Source organism: Petromyzon marinus, chromosome 39 (genome assembly GCF_048934315.1).
Source record: "Petromyzon marinus isolate PM22_M1 ecotype Great Lakes invasive population chromosome 39, UKy_Petmar_22M1.pri1.0, whole genome shotgun sequence".
Lineage (NCBI taxonomy): Eukaryota > Metazoa > Chordata > Hyperoartia > Petromyzontiformes > Petromyzontidae > Petromyzon > Petromyzon marinus.
Genome location: NC_133705.1, coordinates 10259056 through 10282882, shown reverse-complemented (window position 1 = coordinate 10282882; position 23827 = coordinate 10259056). Strand labels below are relative to the sequence as shown.

Genomic DNA, 23827 nt, shown 5'->3' with positions numbered 1-23827 from the left:
GCTACCTTCCTCGCTGGAGGCTGCCGACAAACGATTTTCAACAAAATGTTCCAAATATCCATGGTAGCAATTCAACAAAGTGTTCCTCCTTACTTCTCTTTATTATTTTGACGGAGTGATCATTAAAAAAAACGGATCGAGGAGGGGTGGGGGGGGGGCCGCACGGCGAGTCAAGGGAATATTTTTTTTGCAAAAAACTTTCGTGGCACGTGCATTCAAAAAGACTTATCGACCGACACGCCACAAAATCGGCACCGAGTGACAAACGTGTGTGTGCGCTGCGGTTAGCGTATCATCACCATTCACCGTTACTTGTAACCATTAGTTCGTTACCGATACAAGGCATGCGGCGGGCCTTTAATGAAACGGCAACGCAAAGAGAAGTCAAGCTGAGAGTGAATCTGCGCGGCGTGCATTTGCGGCGGCGGGGAAGAAGCGGAGGGATCGGGGGGGGTAGGGTTCCGGGAGGGGAGGGGGGGTCAGTGGAGAGGGGAGGGATGCTGTCACGAGTCTCTGGCTCGTGTCTGGGGTGGGTTGGATTGGGGTGGGGGGGGGACAGCGGGGTGGGTGGGGGGAGGAGGTCAGGGGCGGGGGGCGGCACTGAGCGAGAGAGCGAGAGCGAGAGAGCGAGCGAGCGGGTGAGGCAGGTGGGTGGTGCGGGAGTCACATGATGGGCAGGCGGATAGGACAGGGCGGGGAGTCCGGGTTGGGGGGCGGAGACTGGTGCCCCGATGCGGCGCTGGGGTCCAGGCCCGAGTGCTTGCTCATGTGCTTCACCAGGTACGTCTCCTGTGGACACCAACGCGGAGAGAGAGAGAGGGGGCGGGGGGGGAGCGGGCAGGGAAACAAATTATAGGAGGGAGGTAAGAACAGAAGAGCAGGGAGGTGACATTTTTTTTTTAAATATTAAGATGAGAGGAGGAAGATCGAAGGAACGGAAGGGAGGATGGAGAAAAATAAACAAAAAATAGGGAAAGGTGTGGGAGGGAGAAGATAGGAAAAGGAAGAAAGAGGGCATCAGAGAAGAGTGATGTAAGATGGAGAGATAAGAAACGTGAGGATAGTCAACGAGGTGAGGGATGGAGATAAAAAAAGAGAGGGGGACAGAGAGAACGGAGCACAAACGCCAATGGAAAATGCACTCTCTGGCAAGTCAGTAAAAGTTACACCAGCCTCTCATTCGCTCGCTTAAATATAAACGAAGGTGTGACGAACACAGTGACACACATGGGCAACAAACAACAATGCTGGTGCTCGTCAAGAAAGTTACAAACCAACCCTGCTGCGACTCATGTAACACCCCCGACCCTGATGCAACTAATCCAGCACTCTAACCTTGCTGCAGCCACACATTCCTCGGCGTCACGGTGACGAGATGTTAACTACCTCGCCTAGTATGCAGGAGGTCGTGGGTTTCATCCCAACCCTGACGCCTGCTGTTTGCGTGTATCTCTCCCCGTGATCATGTGGATTTTTCTCTGGGTCCCCTGTTTTTCCCTCCACATTCCAGAGCATTTGGCTGCTTTAGATTTCCACGCGATAAGCCACTTCCTTGAGCTATCATTTGTGGTAGCCAGGTCGCTCCTGCAACCAGAGGCTATATAGCTCGGTGGAGCCTTACCTGGTAAAATAAAATATAGTTTAGTTGGTTCCGGAGTCCTCTCGTCGTGGCCGGGAGACCTCGACGTTGGCACCAACCTCTTGAACCACGATGCCGCCGCCGCCGCCATCGCACGCGAGAACAGCACCAAGCGTCGCAACCCTACTGCATCTTATTCACACACACCCTATCGCTGCTGCAACTATATGTGCTATGTTTCTTTTACCAGGTAAGGCGCCACTGAGCCGTAGGGCTCTTTTTCAGAAGTGACCTTCGCCACGAATGACAGCTCAACGAAGTGGCATATCAGGTGGAAATTTACGGCAGCCAAATACTCTGAAAGCACGTTTCGAAATGTGGAGGGAAGAACCGGAAGACGCGGAGACGCGACCACGGGGAGAGAGACACGCAAACTCCAAATATACAGCAGGGCGTCAGGGTCCAGATCGAACCCCACGACCTCACGTATACCAGACGAGGTAGTTAACGTCTCGCCACACTTCCTCTACTTCTGCATCAACATAACAACTCGGCCGCGTGGTGCAGCGGACCTCTCCGTCGCCGCGACGGCGACGAACCGCCCGCGCGTGCACTGACCGAGGTGTAAGCCCTGCCGCAGATGTTGCAGCAGTAGGCCTTGGCGTGCTTGACGGCGTGCGTTGCCAGGTGGATCTGTAGCGAGGACGAGTCGGTGTACGCGCGGTAGCAGTTGGGGCACTTGTACGGCTTGTCCTTGTTGTGCTGCCGCTGGTGGGACTGCACGCGCCACGCGACGGGGGGGCCGGGCCGGAAGAGCGGGGTGGGGGGGGGCACGAGGGAGGACAGAAGGGTGGTGGAAGGAGGGAACGGAGAGAGGGCGAGACGCTCGAGGGACAGCTCCCACACCTGTGGTGATCCGTCGATAACAGAACCTGACGCAATGCCAAAGATCCCCGTCCCGCTGCGCAGCCTCTGACATGAGCTAGCGTTGTTGGCGAAACGCCTATCAAGGCCGACACGGCACATGAGGTCAGGGTGGGTGGGTGGCCAGCAACACACCGAGCTGTCTTTTATCTCCCGAATGCTGTTGTTTACACACGGCACCAGGCACTCAATTCAGGCCGAGTCATGCTCGGGCAGTCCCAGAACCGGTTCAGATATTCGTCACCAATGTTGTCCGGGTAATTTCTCTCTGCTGACCACCCCCCCCCCCCCCACCCAGGAACTCCTGCAGGGACATCACGAGTCTCCCGTGTGTGAGAATTCCACAGAGACCGCACCAACTTGCCTGAAGGTTAGAGAGCTGGGTGAAGGCCTTGTCACAGCCGGGGTGAGCGCACTTGTAAGGCCGATCACCTGTGTGGATTCTGCAGCGCACACAAGACACGCGAAACAAATGTACACGGTGGCAAGGCGGTGGTGGCACGTGCGGTGACACAACCAAAGAGGGGCGCCGCTGGAGGTTTGACGACAACGACAGTGATTTGGGGGATAAAAAAACTGGAAGGGAAGTGAGCAAGAGGTTAGAGAGACAATGAGCAGTTGAACAGGACTCTCCATGGGTAACATGCTGAACACTGCAAGAGATGGAATGATTCCGTCATGGGAATCAACCTTCGGTTACGAGGACGACACTGGAGAAGGCAGTAGAGACTTTAAAGATGCGCTCCAAAACCAATTGGTGTCACTTGCATCGGTGCACACCCAGAAGGCACGGGTTGGGTTTTAAATGGAAGTCTGGGAGCCGAGTATCGACCACTAGTCTACAATGTGACGTGTATCTTGGTCTATCAATTGAACACTGGACGCAAGGCGATCCCCCCCAAGCCCCCGTTGGTCATGGGGGGTTGTTTGACCGCACTTCATCAGGCTGGCTAGTGCAGGTCGGTGAAAAGTTATGGGAGGCACAGGACCGGTCATATATATCACTCGCTGCCGATGTGTGGCCGGGAACCGAACTCGGCTTAGGCAGGTTCATAGCGTAGTGCGCGAACCACTAACACCGGCTCCAGCCTGAGAGGGTTGCACGACGCAGATGATTGTGCAAGGGAGAAGGGAAGAGAATGGAAGGGACAGGAGGGGCCCATGGACCGATTGACTTGTAAACAAGTTCATCTACGAGGCGGTAACGCAGCTCAGTAGCAGCGCGCGGTTGCCACTTGTTGCAGTGTTTCACAGTTCTAAACCGGTGGCCGCCCTGGTTATCACTGTGGCAGTATCAACCGTAAAGTACACTGCGTCTGCTACACAGTGGACATTCGAGATCCCCTGCGCATGTGGCCCATTGTTTGGTGGTGCCACGGGCCAAATTTGCCAAATAAAAAAAAAAATTCCCCACAAACTACTCAATTGGGATACACACAACAGCAATCATCGTCCGCCTCGCCTTGCTGGCAGACTAACGCACGATGCAGGCCAGGTTCCGAGTCACCTCGTGACGCACAGGTTCAGCAGTTGCCACTGGGGGCGCCCTAAAAATATAAAACTAAACTTTCTATTTTACCAGGTAAGGCCCACTGAGCTATATAGCTCTTTTTCAGAAGCAACCTGGCCACAAATGATAGCTCAACGAAGTGGCTTATTTATCATCACGTGAAAATTTCTCGCAGCCAAATACTCTGAACGCGTAGACGTTGATTCTGATTGTGGAGGGAAAAACCGGAGGGCCCAGAGAAAAATCCACGCGACCACGGGGAGAGAGACACCGCAAACTCCAAATGTATAGGCGACAGGGTCGGGATCGAACCCACAACTTCCTGTATAGCAGGCGAGGTAGTTAACATGCGGCGCCACGGTGGCGAGAGAGAAAGAGAGAGATGAAATGTGACGCAAAGCGGTCCCGAGACACAATCTCGCTGCGATGGCGTCGACCCGTCACCGCCGTCTCTCGCTCGCCACCTCGGAGACGCGAAGGAGCGCACGCAAAAAAAACCACCCCCGCCCACGCACCGCGTGTGCTGCTGCAGGTGCGACAGCTGGCGGAAGGCCTTCTCGCAGTAGGAGCAGTGGTAGGGCCTCACGCCCGAGTGGATGCGTAGGTGCTGCGCCAGGTACGAGGCGTTGGCAAACGACTTGGAGCAGTGCGGGCACTTGTGTGGCTTGCCCTCCGTGTGCGACTTGGCGTGCGTCTGCATCTCCGACTTGGTGAAGAAGGTCAGGGGGCACATCTTGCACCTGCCCACCGGGGACGTCGTTGTCGTCGTCGCGGGGGACCACCCGCCGCGGCGGTTGGCGATTGGTCGGGAGGAGACGTTCGTTGTCGTTATGGGGTTGTGCGAGGGAGCGGAGGTTGCGGATTTGTTTTGTTTAGATGGAATTGGTTGGATCGGTAGGGGTGTCCGTGAGCGTGCATGCGCAGAGATGGGTGGATGGGTTCGGTTGGGGTTGCGGATGGGGTTTAGGGGAGAAGAGAGTGACAAATAGACACAGAAGTAAGAAGGACATTCTATACAATTCATAAACATGATGAGCACCCAACCACTCTTATTATTGTTGTTGTTGTGAGAACATAACAATTCAATAGGCATGTAAACACTCACACCACCAGCAATTGAATTAATTCTCACCATTGTCTGATTCTTATTGTCACTCATTCATTCCTTTGTTCCATTCGTCTCAAGGTAACATTTCTCTCTATTCAGGGTTACAATTTGATTCAGTAAGATGATTTTTGTCCACATTTTTCTGGCTTTGCGTCTATTCATTCACACATTGCATTTGCTTTACTTGTGCTGTTTTGTTCGTCCCTGTTTGCCTAAACATAACGTTAGCATATACATATCCATGATCTAAACAAATTATTAATAATCGATTAATCAAGGCATCGTGACATGCCTCCATGTCAGCGATTCTAATCACTCCTTAAGGATTAAATGTGCATAAAAAAAGACCAATTTCATATTTCAATGCGAAATAAATGATTTCAGATCGTTTCACATTCAGGTCAGTTCATTATATTACCCACAATCCACGAGGACAGTACAAAATACATGTCGCTTAGCAACACACTGAGCGAGGGGGTTGAGCAGTGGCACAGCGGTTCAACACGCAATGCTACCAAACCGAAAAGCTGAGTTCAATCACAGGCCATGACTAGCATCAATGGCGAGTGGTCGTTATAAACTGGTCCTGGGCCCCCGCCCGCCCCCACCTCTTTGACCAATCTGCACTGACCAGCGTAGTAAAGTTCGGTCGCACAACCCCCATGACTAACAGTGCGCAGGGAAGGGGCCTTTATCTACAAGTAGACTGACACAGAAGGGCTGTTAAACATTATGGCATATTATTTAAAATGTAATAAACGAGGCGGTACACTAAACAGGTCGTGGGATTTGCAACTATAGTGCACCGTCACTAACGCCCCAATGGCTGATACATAGACAAAGCGTCGACATTTATCTCCTGCATGTCTTTGCCACGTCAAGGTATGAATGAAAGTTGGTGGTACAAAACAGGGCTTTGCTTTTACCAGCGTCCTGAACTTGATCCAAATCAGGTTAAAAGCATAGCAACCAGCAGCCACAGAGCATGGCGAGGGCATCTTTCAAAACTTGCATGTGCACCACCACGCAGAAAGATTTTAAACATCAACCAACAATACGAAGAGCATGTTTTTTGTGTTTTTACCAGTGAGCTAAATACGTCCTTTTACCTAACCAGTGCATGGGGCTGATGATGCTTGCTTATAACTTTTGCAAGTGTAGACGTGGGATTCTGTAGCGACTCAAAACACAACAATTGGTTCCACTCTGCAGCGCGCGTTTGATATTTCTCCAAAAAGTCCAACAACAATACATTTTACGACCAAGGGGGACAACTCAGTGGCCTATCCTCGCAGCGCAGGCGATTATTTTCCCGGGACGCAAATCATCGTCCATCCGGTGAGCACAACCGGGAATCAAACGGTGGTGGGGTCGTGTGCACTGAGCCACGAGTCGTGGCGGCTTTCCGCCACGAGGTCACGTGTCAAGCTTCCGAACGCCTCTCGCGCTGCGCCGACGTGCGGTGCAGACCCATACCCTTGCCCGCAGGGGAACGCCAAACGCACTGTGCCCACATCCCCCAAAAAGTTTCGCTACGTTCAAACAAAATGGCGGCAGTGGGGGGCGGTCTACTTTTCTGGCTGCAGTGGGGGGGGGGTTACGCGTGTGATGCAGAGAGCGGTGAAGGACTCTGTACAGCTTGCGTAACGATGTCTTAAATTTGGGTCCCGTAGATTCTTTATTCCATTTATCGTGGGTGTCTAACGGTGTACCCGTCCCCGCTGGCGATCGGTTGAGATGAATTGTCTCGCCCCAATAGTTGGGATTTTATTCATGAATACATTTTTAAGCGTACACCGTGGTGAATGAAGCTGTCAACAGCGGCTGAAGGGGGGTCATGTAAGCCCACAAGATACAGGAATTTAAAATATCAATTCTTACACACATGCGATTTGATGCATGCATCATAATCTGAAGAATTGACATCGATTCATCAACTGATGTTTCATGTCTCATTAACTAGTTCACTATCTTTATTGTACAAGATAAGGCCCACTGAGCTATATAGCTCTTTTTCAGGAGCGGCCCGGTCAAAAATGATAGCTTAACAAAGCGTCCTATCATGTGTAAATGGATAGCAGACAAACTCTAAACACATGTTCATAAATGTGGAGAAAGATTCATGCGAACACGGGGAGAACATGCAAGCTCCAAATGTATAGGCGTCAGGGTCGGGATCAAACCCACGTCCTGCTACATACCAGGCGAGGTAGTTAACATCTCGCCACCGTGATCCAAGCATCAACGCAAAATACATTCATTGGCAATTATCCCAACCTCTACCCCTCCCCCAGCGAATTGATGGATATCATTTGATTCAAGAAACGATAGATTGTTCAATTTTTACTTCCTCGTTTGCATTGTTTTTAATTTGTTCCGTCTCATTTGGAGAGTTTTGTTTGCTCCATTAGCCTAGCATTAGCCTATAAATTTCATGCAATTGTCACGCATCAAAGAAACCGAGAATAATTAAAGCATCGTTACAACCCCTAAAATTTCAGCTGTAATTAATTCAATCACTACTCTCAGCTCCATACACACGCCACCGCTGACTGCAACATTCAACATCTGCACCACTCTCGCTATGTGTCCGAGTAAAACATATACAGGTCCAAGTATATAATTGTGTTGTCAACGATGTCACATTCGAAGGTGATTACAATTCTATCAGGGACTGCCGCAGCGAGCAATGTGTCATCAGGTCGTGTCAGAAAGACCCAGGAAGATGACTTACCAGAACTACTTTTGAAGTCAATCCGACGCTGGACCACATTCATTTGTACTACGTTAAAGAGTATGCACTGCTAGAGGTGGCCGGGTGACACAGAGGTCAGAGCACAGAGCCGGCACTGCTAAGATTCTGGGTTGGAATCCTGGTTAAAGCCACCTGTGATTGAAACTGGGTTCTCAAGTGCAGCGAGTTGATGATCTCGGCCCGACTGGCAATGACTGGTCAAAAAAAAAACGATCATTAAATGTTGTTCTACACTCAATTTCTATCAATTCCAGCTCGAAAGAGATTTAAACATTTCAGTGATGTAAAGGTGTTTAAATCGTGCGCATAAAGGTGCTTATTTTAAGCGACTTCAGAAGCAGTTACATGACGTCAACTTCTGGGGGCAGTTCTCTCGCACAAGGCGATTCAGTGCTCGCTGCAGAGCTCCGAATTAGTCTCATTCGGTGATGCCGAAAGCAAACTCAGCATAAAATCTGGGGTGAGGAAAAAAAATGAACGAGCATTCGCTGCGTGTCAATCAAGTGAAACTTGTAGTCCTTTATGCCGAAATAAATTTATAAAAAAACATTTAGCATTCATAATTAACCTCAACAAACATTTAGTAGGTTGGGTCCTTGTGCAGCCATTGGTCTGCGGGACGGAGCCCAGCAATCCACTGGAATTTTGAAGGCCGGTTTAATCCTCGGTGGACACAACCCCCGGTTCCGAACCCGGCATCTCGGCAGCGTGCGGGCTCAGTGCTTTGACACACCCGTTATGAACCCCCCCACCTCCCCCCCCCCCCCCCCCGAGCCACCGAGCCACATCACCGCCTGTCCAAATCTAGCGAAACTCGAGAGCCACGCTGGGAGGCGGGCGCCAAACAATCCCACAAAAGCAGAACCCCTTTCGGGGGCCGCGCGACGATACCGAACATCGACGACAACACGAGGAGGCGTTCACTCGTGGGGGGGGGCTGTGTGGCATCCTTGCATTTGCGATCGAGTATCTTTTGTGTCACTGATGATGAAAAAAAACGATTTGTCTTACTTGGTGTCTTGACCCCCTCCCTCCGCGATTGACCCGAAGGGGTTTAAACTGTAACGTAACAACAAGTGATGGCACATGAAATAATCCGATTAGATGAACTTATCTTTTGGAGAGGGGGGACAAAAATAGAGTATTAATATTATATAAATATAAAAATATATCGTAGCATGCAAAATAGTAGCAATTGTAATTTATTTATGCAGAAAGGTTTGAGTGTAAGCTCTTTTTTCAGGTGGCTCCTGCAGTCGGATATTTGACGAATTTCGACTTTTTATTTTTTTATGCCACATGGGAGAAAGGTGGCGAGTCCCTGGTCGGAAAAAAAAACTCCCACCAAGCATATGAGGCGATAACAAGCAAGCAACATATGCAGTACACATAGGTAAGGAACCTACTTGCTGTACTGCCATCTAGGTATGGGGGGGTCACCTCTTAATCCCACAGGTGGTTGACTCGAACACACGATTATCAACCCCACCTAATGAAGAGATCGAGCAGTGGGAGTGTCGTCATCACCAAGTTAGGCGTTTTATCTCTCTCCAAATATTTGTCCGAACATTTAAAATTCTCACCAAGCTAGCCCGGTGTCTTGGCAAGATAGTGTATGAAAAGATTAATATATTTTTCTTTTACATTTTTTGAGAGGTCCACAATGAGTTATGTCACTTTTCAAGCATCCCCCCCGCCCCTCCCCTGTCAAATGAGTGTGGGCTCGTCTCTGTTGGTGGCCCTGAGCCAACTACTGAAATTCCACATTCCTCTGGCAATGGCAACTGTCCATGATTACAGCACGGGCAGGAAAACTGACACCAGTTGTAATCATCGTGATAACAGTCATTTATTTACCTAAGAGGGCCGACGTCTTGAGACTGGGATGTTTGGCCACATTTTTTAAACACTTTCTCGCAAGCCAATAAGTTGTACGTTTCGCGACCTAATCATGATTTTATACAACCACGGGTTATCGTGATGAAGCTTGACTTCACGCTGTAAAATTCTACTTTAAATTACATTATTAAAACTAAAGAACAAATAACAGTTCTGAAAACAAGATTTTGTTTAAGTGCAATGGCAGCTGGAGACATACTAGGTACTCTGCAGGCATCGACACTTTCAACAGCAGTCACAGCAGCTCAACTCTACGCATATAATCCCACTTTGCCGCCAATGCTCAACAAACTATAACGATTTGGCAGGAGCGTATATGCAAGTTTTGAAAAACAAGAGACAGACGGGAATTTGAGATCAAGGGCAAGGCAACGAACTTGGCACAAGAGCTCGATTCATGACAGCACAATTTTAGTGGTCCACATGAAACCGTCAAAATGCACTTCGGAAAGCAGCACAACACACAGCGAATAGACTCTCAATTAACCGCATCAATCAAAGGAAGTGGAAAGTTTTGCGGAGAGGCAAGCTTTCGCGGATTTGTCCTACAATTCGAGGGCATGAGCACTCCTCTTCGCGGGGTGGCCTCTGGACACAATTACCGCTCATCAGGCTAGCGTAATGTGCGATGATGACTTAATGTGCACTCGAAAGGAAAAGAGACTGCTATAATTAAAAACCTGGATAGTGGAAAGGAGCGAGTGCACCGAACGGAATTTGGGAACAGCTCCAGCAGTACAAAGGAGGCTCAGTGATTGATCACTGTCGACAGGGGGGTAAGTGTGGGCTGAGGAGGATAAGCTTGGGGAGAGAGGGGAGGGGAATGTGAAGGGGCAGCAGGAGGGTGGTGGTGGTGGGGATGAAGAGGGAGTGTGTGGGGATGAAGAGGGAGTGAGTGGGGATGAAGAGGAGGTGAGTGGGGATGGAAAGGGAGTGAGTAGGGATGATGAGGGAGTGTGTGGGGATGATGAGGGAGTGAGTGGGGATGATGATGGAGTGAGTGGGGATGAAGAGGGAGTGTGTGGGGATGAAGAGGGAGTGGGGATGAAGAGGGAGTGGGGATGAAGAGGGAGTGGGGATGAAGAGGGAGTGGGGATGAAGAGGGAGTGTGTGGGGATGAAGAGGGAGTGGGGATGAAGAGGGAGTGGGGATGAAGAGGGAGTGGGGATGAAGAGGGAGTGAGTGGGAATGGAGAGGGAGTGAGTGGGGATGGAGAGGGAGTGAGTAGGAATGAAGAGGGAGTGTGTGGGGATGATGAGGGAGTGAGTGGGGATGATGAGGGAGTGAGTGGGGATGATGAGGGAGTGAGTGGGGATGAAGAGGAAGTGAGTGGGGATGGAGAGGGAGTGAGTGGGAATGATGAGGGAGTGAGTGGGGATGAAGAGGGAGTGAGAAGGGATGAAGAGGGAGTGAGTGGGAATAAAGAGGGAGTGAGTGGGGATGAAGAGGGAGTGAGTGGGGATGAAGAGGGAGTGAGTGGGGATGAAGAGGGAGTGAGTGGGAATAAAGAGGGAGTGGGGATGGAGAGGGAGTGAGTGGGGATGGAGAGGGAGTGAGTGGGGATGAAGAGGGAGTGTGTGGGGATGATGAGGGAGTGTGTGGGGATGATGAGGGAGTGAGTGGGGATGGAGAGGGAGTGAGTGGGGATGAAGAGGGAGTGTGTAGGGATGAAGAGGGAGTGTGTAGGGATGAAGATAGAGGGGGGGTGGTGGACATGGAGAGGGAATACATTATGATGAGGGTGGGAAAGTTCAGGAATCTAGATGGACTTAAAAGGGTTGGTACTCAGTACCTTGCCTTGTCAAAAACAAATGCATGGGCATGCCCCACAACTAAAACCACACGCGCGTGCTTAGCCGTGCGTGCAAATTATAACGCACGTGCAGTTAAATTAACCTCAGTGGTTAATTTACAGTCTACTGCAATCTGAAAGGACAGTACAACACCTAAGGGTCATACACAATACTGATTTATTTGAGCGTATAATGATTCACCCCTTACACGCCCCCCCCCGCCCCTCAACAGTGATCCAGTGAGTTGTCGGGATTCAAGACTGATTGCATCCTGTTTTTGTGTGTTACGTGCTGCAACTCGTTTGTTGTCTTTTTGCATATATCGATTTATAGACCCAGGATTCGTAGGCACAATTTGAAAAGTGCATCGTGAGAAAACATCGATGAAAGAGATTAATCGTTGCATGCCAATTAGCAACGTAACTAAAAGCATGTCGACAAAAAAATATGTTAGCGAGTAAGTTGCAATGGTCCCAACATAGAGATGAGATATCCATTTTTCCTCTCATCTTCTTGTCTTTTCCCTTATTTTATCTCGATTGTGTGATCAGCATTATGCTACGGGATGGAGAATCCATTGGAAAAACTTTAAACACAGCAGCGAAATATTTATTGTGAGAGAATGGCCCGCGGAAGCGGATACCGAAGAACTGCTTCAAGAGTTGACTAAACTTGATTAGGGTTGCTGCACTTTTTTAGTTGAACGTTTGAGAAACAAAGGCAGGACTTGGTATGGTACAAGGCAGCCCACGTGACTTTATCGTCCAATCAGAATCGAGCATGACACGGTTACAACTTTCACTGTGGCCCCTACCAACTGGGACATCCACCGCCCAATCGCCGTTTCGGATTTCCCGACAGCGAGTGCCGACATAACATTAATAAGTCGTGTAATGGAGATGATAGGACAGATACGAGTAAGGCGTTATCGAATTCGCAAGCAAAATAAGCTCGGATAATGCCAAGGACTCTCGCTCGGAGAAAAAAGAAGCTACGTGTGCTATTGCCTTGAAAAAAAGGAGCATTTCGGATTGGGGGGGAGAATGGCGGTGACGGTGATCGTACCCATATGCCCGGGAGGCAAACAGGTCAGGGGAACGGAGAGGAGATGGGGAAGACACGGGGAGGCAAATGGTAGATGAGTAGAGGTGAAGACAAGGAGACAAATGGCGGATAATGGGAGACAGCGCAGGTAAAGAGGAGATGTGGGGACACAAAAAGGGCATGAGTAGATACAAAGCAGGGGTGGGATGAGGAATAAAACTAAAATTATTTTCTATTTTACCAGGGTGAGGCCCACTGAGCTATATCGCTCTTTTTCAGAAGCGACCTCGCTACAAATGAGAGCTCAACGAAGTGGCTTATCTTCATCACGTGGAAATTTATAGCAGCCAAATACTCTAAAACGCGTGATGCTGATTCTAAATGTGGAGGGAAAGAACGGAAAAACTGGAGAAAATTCCACGCGACGACAGGGAGAACATGCAAACTCCAAATATACAAGCGTCAGGGTCGGGATCGAACCTACGACCTCCTGCATACCAGGTGAGGGAGTTGACATCTCGCCACCGTGGTGGACAAAGGGAAAAACAAAGACACGGGGCAGAGAAGGCGTAGGGAATGGGAAAAGCGATGAGGGGGAGATGACGGAAAACCATGGAAGGTGTCGAGTGGACGGGACTTAAGCAAGAGGCAGACGGGGGGAGTACACAAGCTGTAGACGGAAAAATCAACCCCATCAAAATTCAATAATAAATCATTAGAATTTTACTTGTGATCATTCCATTAAGATTGCGATAAATGTAGGGAACACGTGTCTGCAATTACTACACAGATGCTGAGCATGGTAAATTTCGTTTTTGAAGTAAAAAATTGTTTTTTAGAATCAATGCCACCAAGTCCTGTGGGCGGTGGCACCGACATACAGTGAGGGAAAAAAATATTTGATCCCCTGCTGATTTTGTACGTTTGCCCACTGACAAAGAAATGATCAGTCTATAATTTTAATGATAGGTTTATTTGAGCAGTGAGAGACAGAATAACAACAACAAAATTCAGAAAAACGCATGTCAAAAATGTTATAAATTGATTTGCATTTTAATGAGGGAAATAAATATTTGACCACCTCTCAATCAGAAAGATTTCTGGCTCCCAGGTGTCTTTTATACAGGTAACGAGCTGAGATTAGGAGCACACTCTTAAAGGGAGTGCTCCTAATCTCAGCTTGTTACCTGTATAAAAGACACCTGTCCACAGAAGCAATCAATCGGATTCCAAACTCTCCACCATGGCCAAGACCAAAGAGCTCTCCAAGGATGTCAGGGACAAGATTGTAGACCTACACAAGGCTGGAATGGGCTACAAGACCATTGCCAAGCAGCTTGGTGAGAAGGTGACAACAGTTGGTGCGATTATTCGCAAATGGAAGAAACACAAAAGAACTGTCAATCTCCCTCAGCCTGGGGCTCCATGCAAGATCTCACCTCGTGGAGTTGCAATGATCATGAGAACGGTGAGGAATCAGCCCAGAACTACACGGGAGGATCTTGTCAATGATCTTAAGGCAGCTGGGACCATAGTCACCAAGAAAACAATTGGTAACACACTATGCCGTGAAGGACTGAAATCCTGCAGTGCCCGCAAGGTCCCCCTGCTCAAGAAAGCACATATACATGCCCCTCTGAAGTTTGCCAATGAACATCTGAATGATTCAGAGGACAACTGGGTGAAAGTGTTGTGGTCAGATGAGACCAAAATGGAGCTCTTTGGCATCAACTCAACTGGCCGTGTTTGGAGGAGGAGGAATGCTGCCTATGACCCCAAGAACACCATCCCCACCGTCAAACATGGAGGTGGAAACATTATGCATTGGGGGTGTTTTTCTGCTAAGGGGACAGGACAACTTCACCGCATCAAAGGGACGATGGACGGGGCCATGTACCGTCAAATCTTGGGTGAGAACCTCCTTCCCTTAGCCAGGGCATTGAAAATGGGTGGTGGATGGGTATTCCAGCATGACAATGGCCCAAAACACACGGCCAAGGCAACAAAGGAGTGGCTCAAGAAGAAGCACATTAAGGTCCTGGAGTGGCCTAACCAGTCTCCAGACCTTAATCCCATAGAAAATCTGTGGAGGGAGCTGAAGGTTCGAGTTGCCAAACGTCAGTCCCGAAACCTTAATGACTTGGAGAAGATCTGCAAAGAGGAGTGGGACAAAATCCCTCCTGAGATATGTGCAAACCTGGTGGCCAACTACAAGAAACGTCTGACCTCTGTGATTGCGAACAAGGGTTTTGCCACAACGTACTAAGTCATGTTTTGCAGAGGGGTCAAATATTTATTTCCCTCATTAAAATGCAAATCAATTTATAACATTTTTGACATGCGTTTTTCTGGATTTTGTTGTTGTTATTCTGTCTCTCACTGTTCAATTAAACCTACCATTAAAATTATAGACTGATCATTTCTTTGTCAGTGGGCAAACGTACAAAATCAGCAGGGGATCAAATACTTGTTTCCCTCACTGTAGAAGGAACGGTCTTACCTCGATGGTACGGTCTTTCCTCGTTGGCTACGTAAGGCACGAAAGTAAGTTCAACATACGTACATTGGCAACCTACTCTTGCTGTATTTGCAAGAGGCAAAAGATGGGAGATGAGGAGAGATGGACGGGGCGCGAGTGCACTCACTTGTACGTCTTGCCGTCCTTGGGCTGGTCGGAGCCCGACGCGAGGATGGGGTAGGGCACGACGAGCACCGGCTGCCCGCCACCGTCCAGGGCCGCCTTTTTCCTGCGGCCACGCTCTCCGCGCTTGCCCACGGTGCCCACGCCGGACATGCCCTCCAGCACCTGGTGCGCCGACGTCAGGCCTGCGAGGCCACAAACGCCCTCAAGTCACTCGTTTACTCACCCACTCGCGCACCCACCCACACGCTCACTCATAAGACTCACGCAACCACCCACCCCCTGACTCGCTCACTCTCACACTGCATGTATGCGCTCACTCACCCACTCATTCGCTCACTCACCCACTTGTTCACTCATCTGCTTGCTCACTCACTCCCCAACTCATCCACTCGCTCACTCACTTACTCCTACATACATGCTCAAGGCATGTGCGAGCCTGTGCTTTCAAAAGTTAAGTAAATATTACCTGTCCTCTCAATTAAACGAACATCCATGAACACTCACCCTTACGTATGTACATATATGCTTATTCATGTGGGATGAGAGCTTGTGGGGAACGGTGGCACAGTGGTTGGCGCACGGAATTATGAACCCAGTGACCCGAAATAAATTTCCAGCCACGGATAATATCAGCGGCGACTAATATCTGAACCGCTAATGGGGCACCCACCACCTTCACCAACAGAGCACTGACCCCAGTGTGGTGAAGTATAGCCATGCAACCACCACGACCGACACAACGTGGGGAGGCCTTCGTCCAACAATGGACTGACAAAAAGCTGTGTGAATTACTAATCTTCCAAGCAGTCACGGGGTTAATGGACACTGCCCTACAGCTGATCTATAAAATATCTACACCTGGCAACGGGAGCAACAGTATTGTAAACATGTCATCTAATGTTTTGTTTATTATCTATCTTTCAGTCAGGTGTGGTGCCGAACCGGGTTTGATAAACTTGCGCAAAGGGAGGTGTAAAGACCAATTCTGGAGAGAGTTATTGGTGGAATTATTGGCCACTCAGTGGCTGAAGTACCAACTGGGCCTGATTGGCAGCACATGCAAAAGGAGCCAGTCTCTTGAGACTGCGAGTGAAGCTTCACACTTTGGTGGAGAGAGCCTGTGTTTGCAAGGGGCTTGGTTGGGGGGGGGGGGGGGGGTCTGGCGAGCAGCAGACGTGAACGGGGGCGAGGTGAGAGCGCGGGAGCAGAAGGGTGCGGCCCAGAAACTTCCCAGGGCCTGCCTTAGCGTGCCCTTCGACACAAGAGGTTTGCTCTGGCAGGAAGCGAGACGAGTCTTGCCGCGGAGCAGCACTGGGGCTGCAAGGGCGGTCACGCGCGTGCCCTGTGGAGCGTCAACGCTTCGTGAATGTGTGACGCACTGAGCACTCGTGAGCGCCTCGAGTTGCGCAAGCTCCGACACGTGGTAGGAGGATGAACGCGCCAAGTGGTGCGAGTGAATGCGTTCGAGATCGCGTGGGGTTGGGTGCACCTGGCCTGGCACAGGTGCCGGAGTGACGTCACTTAGTGGCGAATGGCGGGTATTGCTATTGGTATGAGGTTGGGTTAATTTCGCCTTGGTACGGCTTGTGCCGACACTCTCCCCCTACAAGTGAAGCGGGATATTTCTCTGGGTTGAGCGATCCTGTCTCGCTCAAGAGATCTTGACGTGGCATTCACTCCCACACGAAGCCCAAGGTCCATGCCCTGATTGATATTCTACAGTAGAACAGAGCGTAAAGGTTTTGGAGACCCTCAAAAAGGCCCGGGTTCTCAAACCTGAGCCCGCCGTGAGACAACAAAGGTTCGATGTTGCCGTTACGTGCGAGCGCACGTTGTCGCTACCCAGGTGTTGAGCATCGTAAGTTTCATTTTGCACCTTGGTAGCACCGAGTTTTTTTTAGTCAATGCCACCAAGTCATGTGGATGGTGGCACCGACAAAGAAGGAACGGTCTTACCTCGTTGCCCACGTATGGTGCACGAAACAAGGTCAACCTATCTTGACTTGAAGCTTTCGTGACTGCAGGAATCCATACTCTTTGGTTCTTTCGGTAAAGTCACGTAGGTATAAAATAAAATAAATCACGACGTTTCGGGCGCAACAGAAGCATCCGTCATCTGATGACGGACGCTTGTGTTGCGCCCGAAAACATCGTGATTTATTTTATACCTACGTGACTTTACTGAAAGAACCAAAGAGTATAAGGTCAGCCTACTTTGCTGCATTAGACCGGGCCCTCACCTGGCATCATGGGCAGGGGGCTGCCCGCTGTGTCCACGCGGCCCTGGTTGCCACCGCCGCCCCCTCCACCGCCGGCCGAAGACACCATTCCCCGAGCCATGCCCACCTGGCCTTCCATGCCTCCTGGTGACGGGCAGCCCATGTCACCTGCAACAGCACGGCGGCAGCACGTGACACGATTAGCAGTGGGCATCGACAACACAACGGGTCATGAGACTTGAACGCTAGGCAGGAGACGAGGCCAACACTTGTCTACATAACAAATCGGCTAATCTGCAAGTGCAGTCATTTAAGCATCTTTTTCAAGGACCTGAGGTCAAATGAAAGCTTACGAGCATATGAATATGTAGTTCATCGTTAGTGGTGCACAAGTTTAAACATTTTGGAGGGGGTGCAATTTGTTTTCCTACCAGGGGATCTAAGCGAGACATTTCTTTTCCTAACCGTTTTTATTTCGGACAAAACACCCAGTGGGGAATTACTTGTGTTATGAATCCAATATTGCGAATCATTTAGCCATTCGTACACACATTTAATGTTGACAATTGTTACAATTATGACTAATGGCCATCAAAAAAATTAAGGGATGGAGGGGGGGGCTCAATAGACCCTTTGTCCCCCTCCCCAGCGCTAACCCTAACCCTATCCCTCACACTAACCATAGCAGCAGCATGACCCGGATCCGTGTCCCCGCAATCCACCAGTCTCCCGCACCATCCCCCCAGCCCCCTCCCCCTCCCTACCCTCCACGGCTGTGGCGTAGGGCTTGGGAAAGCGATCTTAAAAAAAAATCGTTTTAAATTGTTTTAATGCAGATTTGGGTTTGGTTCGGCCATCGCCACGCTAAAAAGTCTATTACACGTTTATAATCTTCAACCGCGGTTCAATTGCGTTTATATTTTTTCAATATGACGAACACCTGCAGTTGAACTGAGCGACGGACGTCATCGACCGCGCGCATCCCAATAATTAATGCGCTCTCCCAATGACATCACAAATTCTTTCGTTTTGGGGGCGGCCCCGGGGCGAAAGCATGTGGGGCTCCCTCACAAAGAGGGATCTCGCAGACCTCGCTACCCCAGCAGGCCCCCCTTGGTGTTGGCTAGGTCCAGCAGGGCTACCATAGGAAACAGGGGCAGAGCTGGCAAGCCAAAGTCAGATCCAAGCTGGCAGGCTTGCCAGTGGTCATGAAAACGTAGCTAAAGTGTCTCCCAGCTCATGTGAGCATGGCATTTTTTTCCCCTCATCATTGCTCGTTTACCCATTAAAGCCTCGCTCGGTCTCGTGAAATTTTCAGGAGGGTCCTGCCAGGTTTTCGTAGTAGGGGGCGATGATTGTCATGTATAATTCCATTTAAGTAATTTACTTAACCATAGCAAATTAAGCGGTAGGATTCCAATTTTTCTTTAATATTTTTTAACAGCAAAGCAAATTGCAAAGATAATCATAGCACGCGATAAACGGGTTTGAATATTGGAAGCAGCCTGCAGCTTAAATCTAATGGGTCAGGAAGTATGACATGGGGCAGTGGTGCTGGGTCTCGATTGGTGGCCCAACTGTTGGTGAAAATACCACATTGCTATGGTGGGGCCCAGTTTTCCCATGAGGTGTTCACTGTTTGATTTCCCACAAAGTGTCACTCGTTTGATCAACCCCTGTAAAGAGAAGTTTGCCTGAATTTACGTACTTCACCTCGGTTGGGAATTCGATTTGTCGCTTTCCAATTGCAAGTTCAGTTTATTTAACCACAATGCAACCCGGCCAGAGCATACCCTTATATATACACTACAAATAAATAGACGTGTGAATTAAGCATTCCCCCCCCAAAAAAAATGAATGACGATCAATCAAATCTGGAGCTGGGAGAAAGTCGATTGAACAACTAAATATAATAACCGACGACTACGACTTCTGTGGTCAACTACGCAGGCTCCTTTAAGAGCGGCGGCTGCCCTGACAAACCACAGCCAGGTTGACGGTGCCGTAAACCTAGCCGTGCCCACCACCTCCCACCCAGCGGCACACACGGGGAGAACAAAGGTCGAAACTTTTTTTTCCTACCCCCCCCTCCCCCCAACTGCGTTCGCCGAGTGGTCAAACCAATAATTCGTTAAACGATTACTCGATCGGGAAAAAAAAAAAACTCGCCCAGCTCCTGCCAAAAACCACAACAACTGGTGGATACACGCAGGAGATCATCTAAATCTACAAGCGATCCACCAATCTCTGCCTCCTAGCCCCTTGCCCAGACCACCTGAACCACTTTCACAACACTCCCCCTCTCTCCCCTCACCCATAGTGCTTGGTGGACGGGCGTGCAGTGCCACATTGGGCTTCCCAGAGCCATGCTGGGCCTCATGCTGCTGCTGTTGCTGCTGCTGCTGTTGCTGCTGCTGCTGCTGCTGTTGTTGCTGCTGCTGCTGTTGGGACAGCTGCTGCTGACTTAGGTTGGGGGTGGAGGGTGAGTGTTGGGAGAGTGGCGGTGGCAACGGCTGCCCGAGTGGCTGGTGCGACTGGTGCCTGATCTTCTCCGCCATCAGCTGCTCCTTGATTTTGTTGATCAGGACGAGGTTGTCGATCTGACGAGCGCAAGAGAAAGGTTCACGTCAACGGAAAAACACAAACAGGCGCGCGCACGCACGCACGTGTGTCAAACGATAACAAGGAGAACGTGCGCCTCTCACAACTGTAGACGACGCTTAAGATAGGGGGGTCGGTGGATCACAGAACAATAATTATCGATGTGGATTTGTGAAACTCCAAAATCTGCTGGGCTGCAAGGTGGGCCAGTGATCGCAGCACAGCAGGTGGGTTTGTGAACCCATCTGTGTAGACCTTTGAACGTTAACTTCTCAAGTCGCGCGATGTTTTGTCCGGGTACTTCGGTGTGCCCCTCGCATGCGCGGTGGGATTTTTGTCCCGAGTACTGTACTGCGGCTTCTTCCCAAGCGCAAAACATTGCTTTTGAAAATAAATTGGCCAAAGAGCTCAATGCAGAACCCTCCTGTCAAAAAAAAACGACCCATTGTGACTTAGAAAAGCTTCACCGGATGCCCATTACGTCAGCTCCAAGAGGCTGCACGACTTGCTCTCGGCTTCATGCCCCTGTTGCTGCAATCCGCCATGTTCAATGTGCGTGTCTCACTGCTGCCATCTACCGACAATTAGAGAAACACGCAGGAGAGTGGGCAGAGTTCAAAATTGCCTCCAGCTCGGTTTTGTGACCGCACCCGTGCAACGTTCAATATCAAACACCATAGGCGGCAGTTGCGTCTTGTGTTGGGGAACCTGCACTTATCGCGTCCAGGAACGTAACAATTCGCTAGCCCTGGGGTTCTATGAATTGGCATCGTTCGGGATCACGACTTGAGAATCGATTGCTCGCTCCTCGTTCGTTCTCAGCCGAACGGTGAAATTTGCGAAAGTCATAGGGGGCCCATCCATTACAAAGCAAGATTCATATGCATGCATCGTGAACGTAAGGAAATTATTTTAAAATCGCTGAGCTATTAAAATGCTTCAAAGGCGTCCGTTACTCCATCGTGGAAACTATGCAATTTGATTTAATAGGCCACCGGTTCAACCGAACAATTGTGCAACTACAAATAATTTGTCTGGAGCAACTAACTACACAGTCATGTTGACAACGGCATAGTGACCTAGTTGGAAGGGGAGGCGGCTCAGAGGGTGAGTACAACATGAATGAGTTAAATGATGACGTCACCCTGCTGCTCTATTTAAGACCGGGAGCAAGTGAGGGTTTTACTATTCTGGCGAATTGCCCGATGATGCTGGATGTAATTACCAGTGAAACGTCGTACTCAAACTGTAAATTTTGTGGATTCACTCTTCAACACACTGGTGGGCTAAAGTAGTGAACTATTTGTCTTTTGTCAACGTGACACTTTTTTGCTGATTGGCCGTGTCGGGTGGTGGAGGGTTACGACGCATTTATAAATAACGCGATCTAACCCAAAAACCTTTATTATGAGTACAACATCACAGCACCGAGCAGGGGCGCTGCTGATATCCCGAGTTAAACTTTGGGGATTCAGCTGCCTGTAATTAAACCGTGTTCTCGGGTGCAGTGAGGTGATGGTCGCAGCCTGGTTACCAATGACTGAACAAAACAACCATCAAATCAAATTAAAGGGGTTTTTTTACCGTATTTGCCCGATTCCGGCATAGAATACGGAAAAACAATCAGTTTGTCTGTCACGTCATAAAACACGCTTTTGCAGGGCATTTGAAAGGAGTTTATAGATCGGCGCCTCTCGCACTGCGAGAGTTTCAAATGACCGTCATCTTTGTCTCACCACATGATGCGGATAGCACAAAACAAAATGTAATTTGAGGGACAGAAAACAAGGGGGATCGAGTGATGGACAGAACATATATGAGTTACCGAAGTGGCTTATCACGTGGAAATCTATAGCAGCCAAATACTCTGAACGCATATTGATTCTAAATGTTGAGGGAAAAACTGGAGAAAAATCCACGCGACCACGGGGAGAGAGACACGCAAACTCCAAATATACAGCAGGTGTCAGGGTCGGGATCAAACCCATGACCTCCTGCATACCAGGCAATGTAATTAACATCTAGCCACCGTGAACTGTGCACTGGACTTGATGGCAATTGAATGCTGATAAGCGTGAGAAAACTTTACGTGGCCGGGTGAGTCAGGTCAGAGCACTGCTGACACTGCTGAGATAATAGGTTCAAATCTAAACGCCACCCTGCGATTGCACTGGAATCGAGTGTAGCGAGTTGGCAGTCTAATCTTAGCCACGAATGACTGCACAAAAAAATAAACCATCATCATGATTGGGGATGGGCAGGTGGAGTCTCCATTTCTTTCAAGAACCAATTGTTTTTAATTTGTTACTACAGTGCAATGTGTACCCCTCATTTGGGCGGTATGTACTATTGTGCGTGTCTTGTTCGTTCGGTCCCATTTGTACCATTAGCCCGAAGGAAACAATGGCAAAAAGATTCGTGAACGGGACAATTATTATTATCACTTTACACAGACACAATTCGCTACACACAGGGTTGAGCCTGGGACAGTGTGCAGATGGGCCATCTTTGTGCAGAGAATATGCATTCCTCATCCAGTATAAATAAATATTCTCATTCTGATTGTAGGCTGCAGTGGGGCTACATGGTCAGCAGTCGGCGGTATAGCTAAATACAGTGCATTGCAGTACTGTACTATGCTCCAATGTCTACGAAGCCCCCCCCTGCCTTTCGCCAACCCTAACTGACCAGCGTAGTGAAGCACAGTAAAATAACCCCCACAATCCACAAATGTGTGGGGGAATCCCCTTACCCAGCAGTGAATTAACACGTACACGTGCACGATAAAACACGTGCCGCAAGCGTGTCAACTCATCATCAACTAGTTTTTACGTGCCAAGATTTTTCTCGAGAGCCTGAATTTAATTGATGCCGTGAAGCAATGCCCAATTCATCCAAATCCAGTGTGGAAAATCACCCAAGGCGGTTCCAGATCACTTCGACACCCCTCGATTCCTTGTGTTGTTGTTGTCGTCGTCGCTCTTAGCCAGCAGAAGATTAACTCAATATCTGTTTGCATGCACCATGAAACGCACGCATCCGTATGCATATGAACTACTTATAATGAGTTGGGTTTTTTGGGGAATTTTCATTAATCCAATTACATGACTGTGGGCATCGAGTAATGAGAAGGAACGCCCACCGAGAAACGCTCATCTCAGGCAGATTTCCCCCGAAGAACGACTCGTGAAGCCAGCAGGCCGATGTTGTAACCCCCAGGCTGCGATCCTGTACACACCCGAAAGGTGTTTGCCTGGCAAGCGAACTTGAGCGGCGGGACCACCGATAGGACACCTTGGGAATCGAATGAGCGAAACGTATCGCGAAGGGTTTCACTGTGCAGTCATTCATTGCCAACCAGGGCTGAGAAAACATCGACTCGCTGCACTTGCGGATTTGCACATCGAGAGGAGGGGGGGGGGCAGGGGGGGGGCAGAGGGGGGGGGCAGGGGGGGGGCCGCGCCTGAAGAACGACGGCGGGAAGTTGCGTGAAGACGAAAAGTATCCCCGCGTGTCGTCAAACAAACAAAAAATTAATTCCGTACAGTTGTGTACCGTGCAGACAACACAAAACAAGCGCACGCAAGTAAATAAAAAAAACTTTTTTTTTGTTTCCGATGCCCTACCTGATTGGTCATGGTCGGTGGATGAGGCCAGAAATAAGGGCTATTAAACCGCGGTTCTGCCATTCTGATGGTAAACACACAAGACATGCAGGTTAGCCACGCAAAACATCGCTCACATTTTAATG

At 49.4% G+C, this 23827-nt stretch overlaps 1 protein-coding gene across 7 annotated transcripts in view; it reads right to left on the bottom strand.

Annotated features, from left to right (window-relative positions):
- The window catches only part of LOC116950386 (zinc finger protein 362), a 64891-nt gene that overhangs the window by 6518 nt on the left and 34546 nt on the right, over positions 1–23827 (bottom strand). For 3 of the 7 annotated variants that reach the window (XM_032968080.2, XM_076072911.1, XM_032968079.2), the window contains 10 exons: positions 23703–23766; positions 19790–20075; positions 18156–18275; positions 17497–17643; positions 15258–15438; positions 8888–8935; positions 4529–4753; positions 2868–2946; positions 2198–2356; positions 668–789 (listed from right to left, as the gene is read on the bottom strand). In XM_032968080.2, the coding sequence (XP_032823971.2) occupies positions 668–789; positions 2198–2356; positions 2868–2946; positions 4529–4753; positions 8888–8935; positions 15258–15438; positions 17497–17643; positions 18156–18275; positions 19790–20075; positions 23703–23765 (1430 nt within the window). In that variant the 5' untranslated portion in view covers position 23766. Of the gene's footprint in view, positions 1–667; positions 790–2197; positions 2357–2867; positions 2947–4528; positions 4754–8887; positions 8936–15257; positions 15439–17496; positions 17644–18155; positions 18276–19789; positions 20076–20543; positions 20651–23702; positions 23767–23827 lie in introns of all 7 variants that reach the window. The other 4 variants (XM_032968082.2, XM_032968083.2, XM_032968081.2 and 1 more) reach the window with 3 other exon arrangements.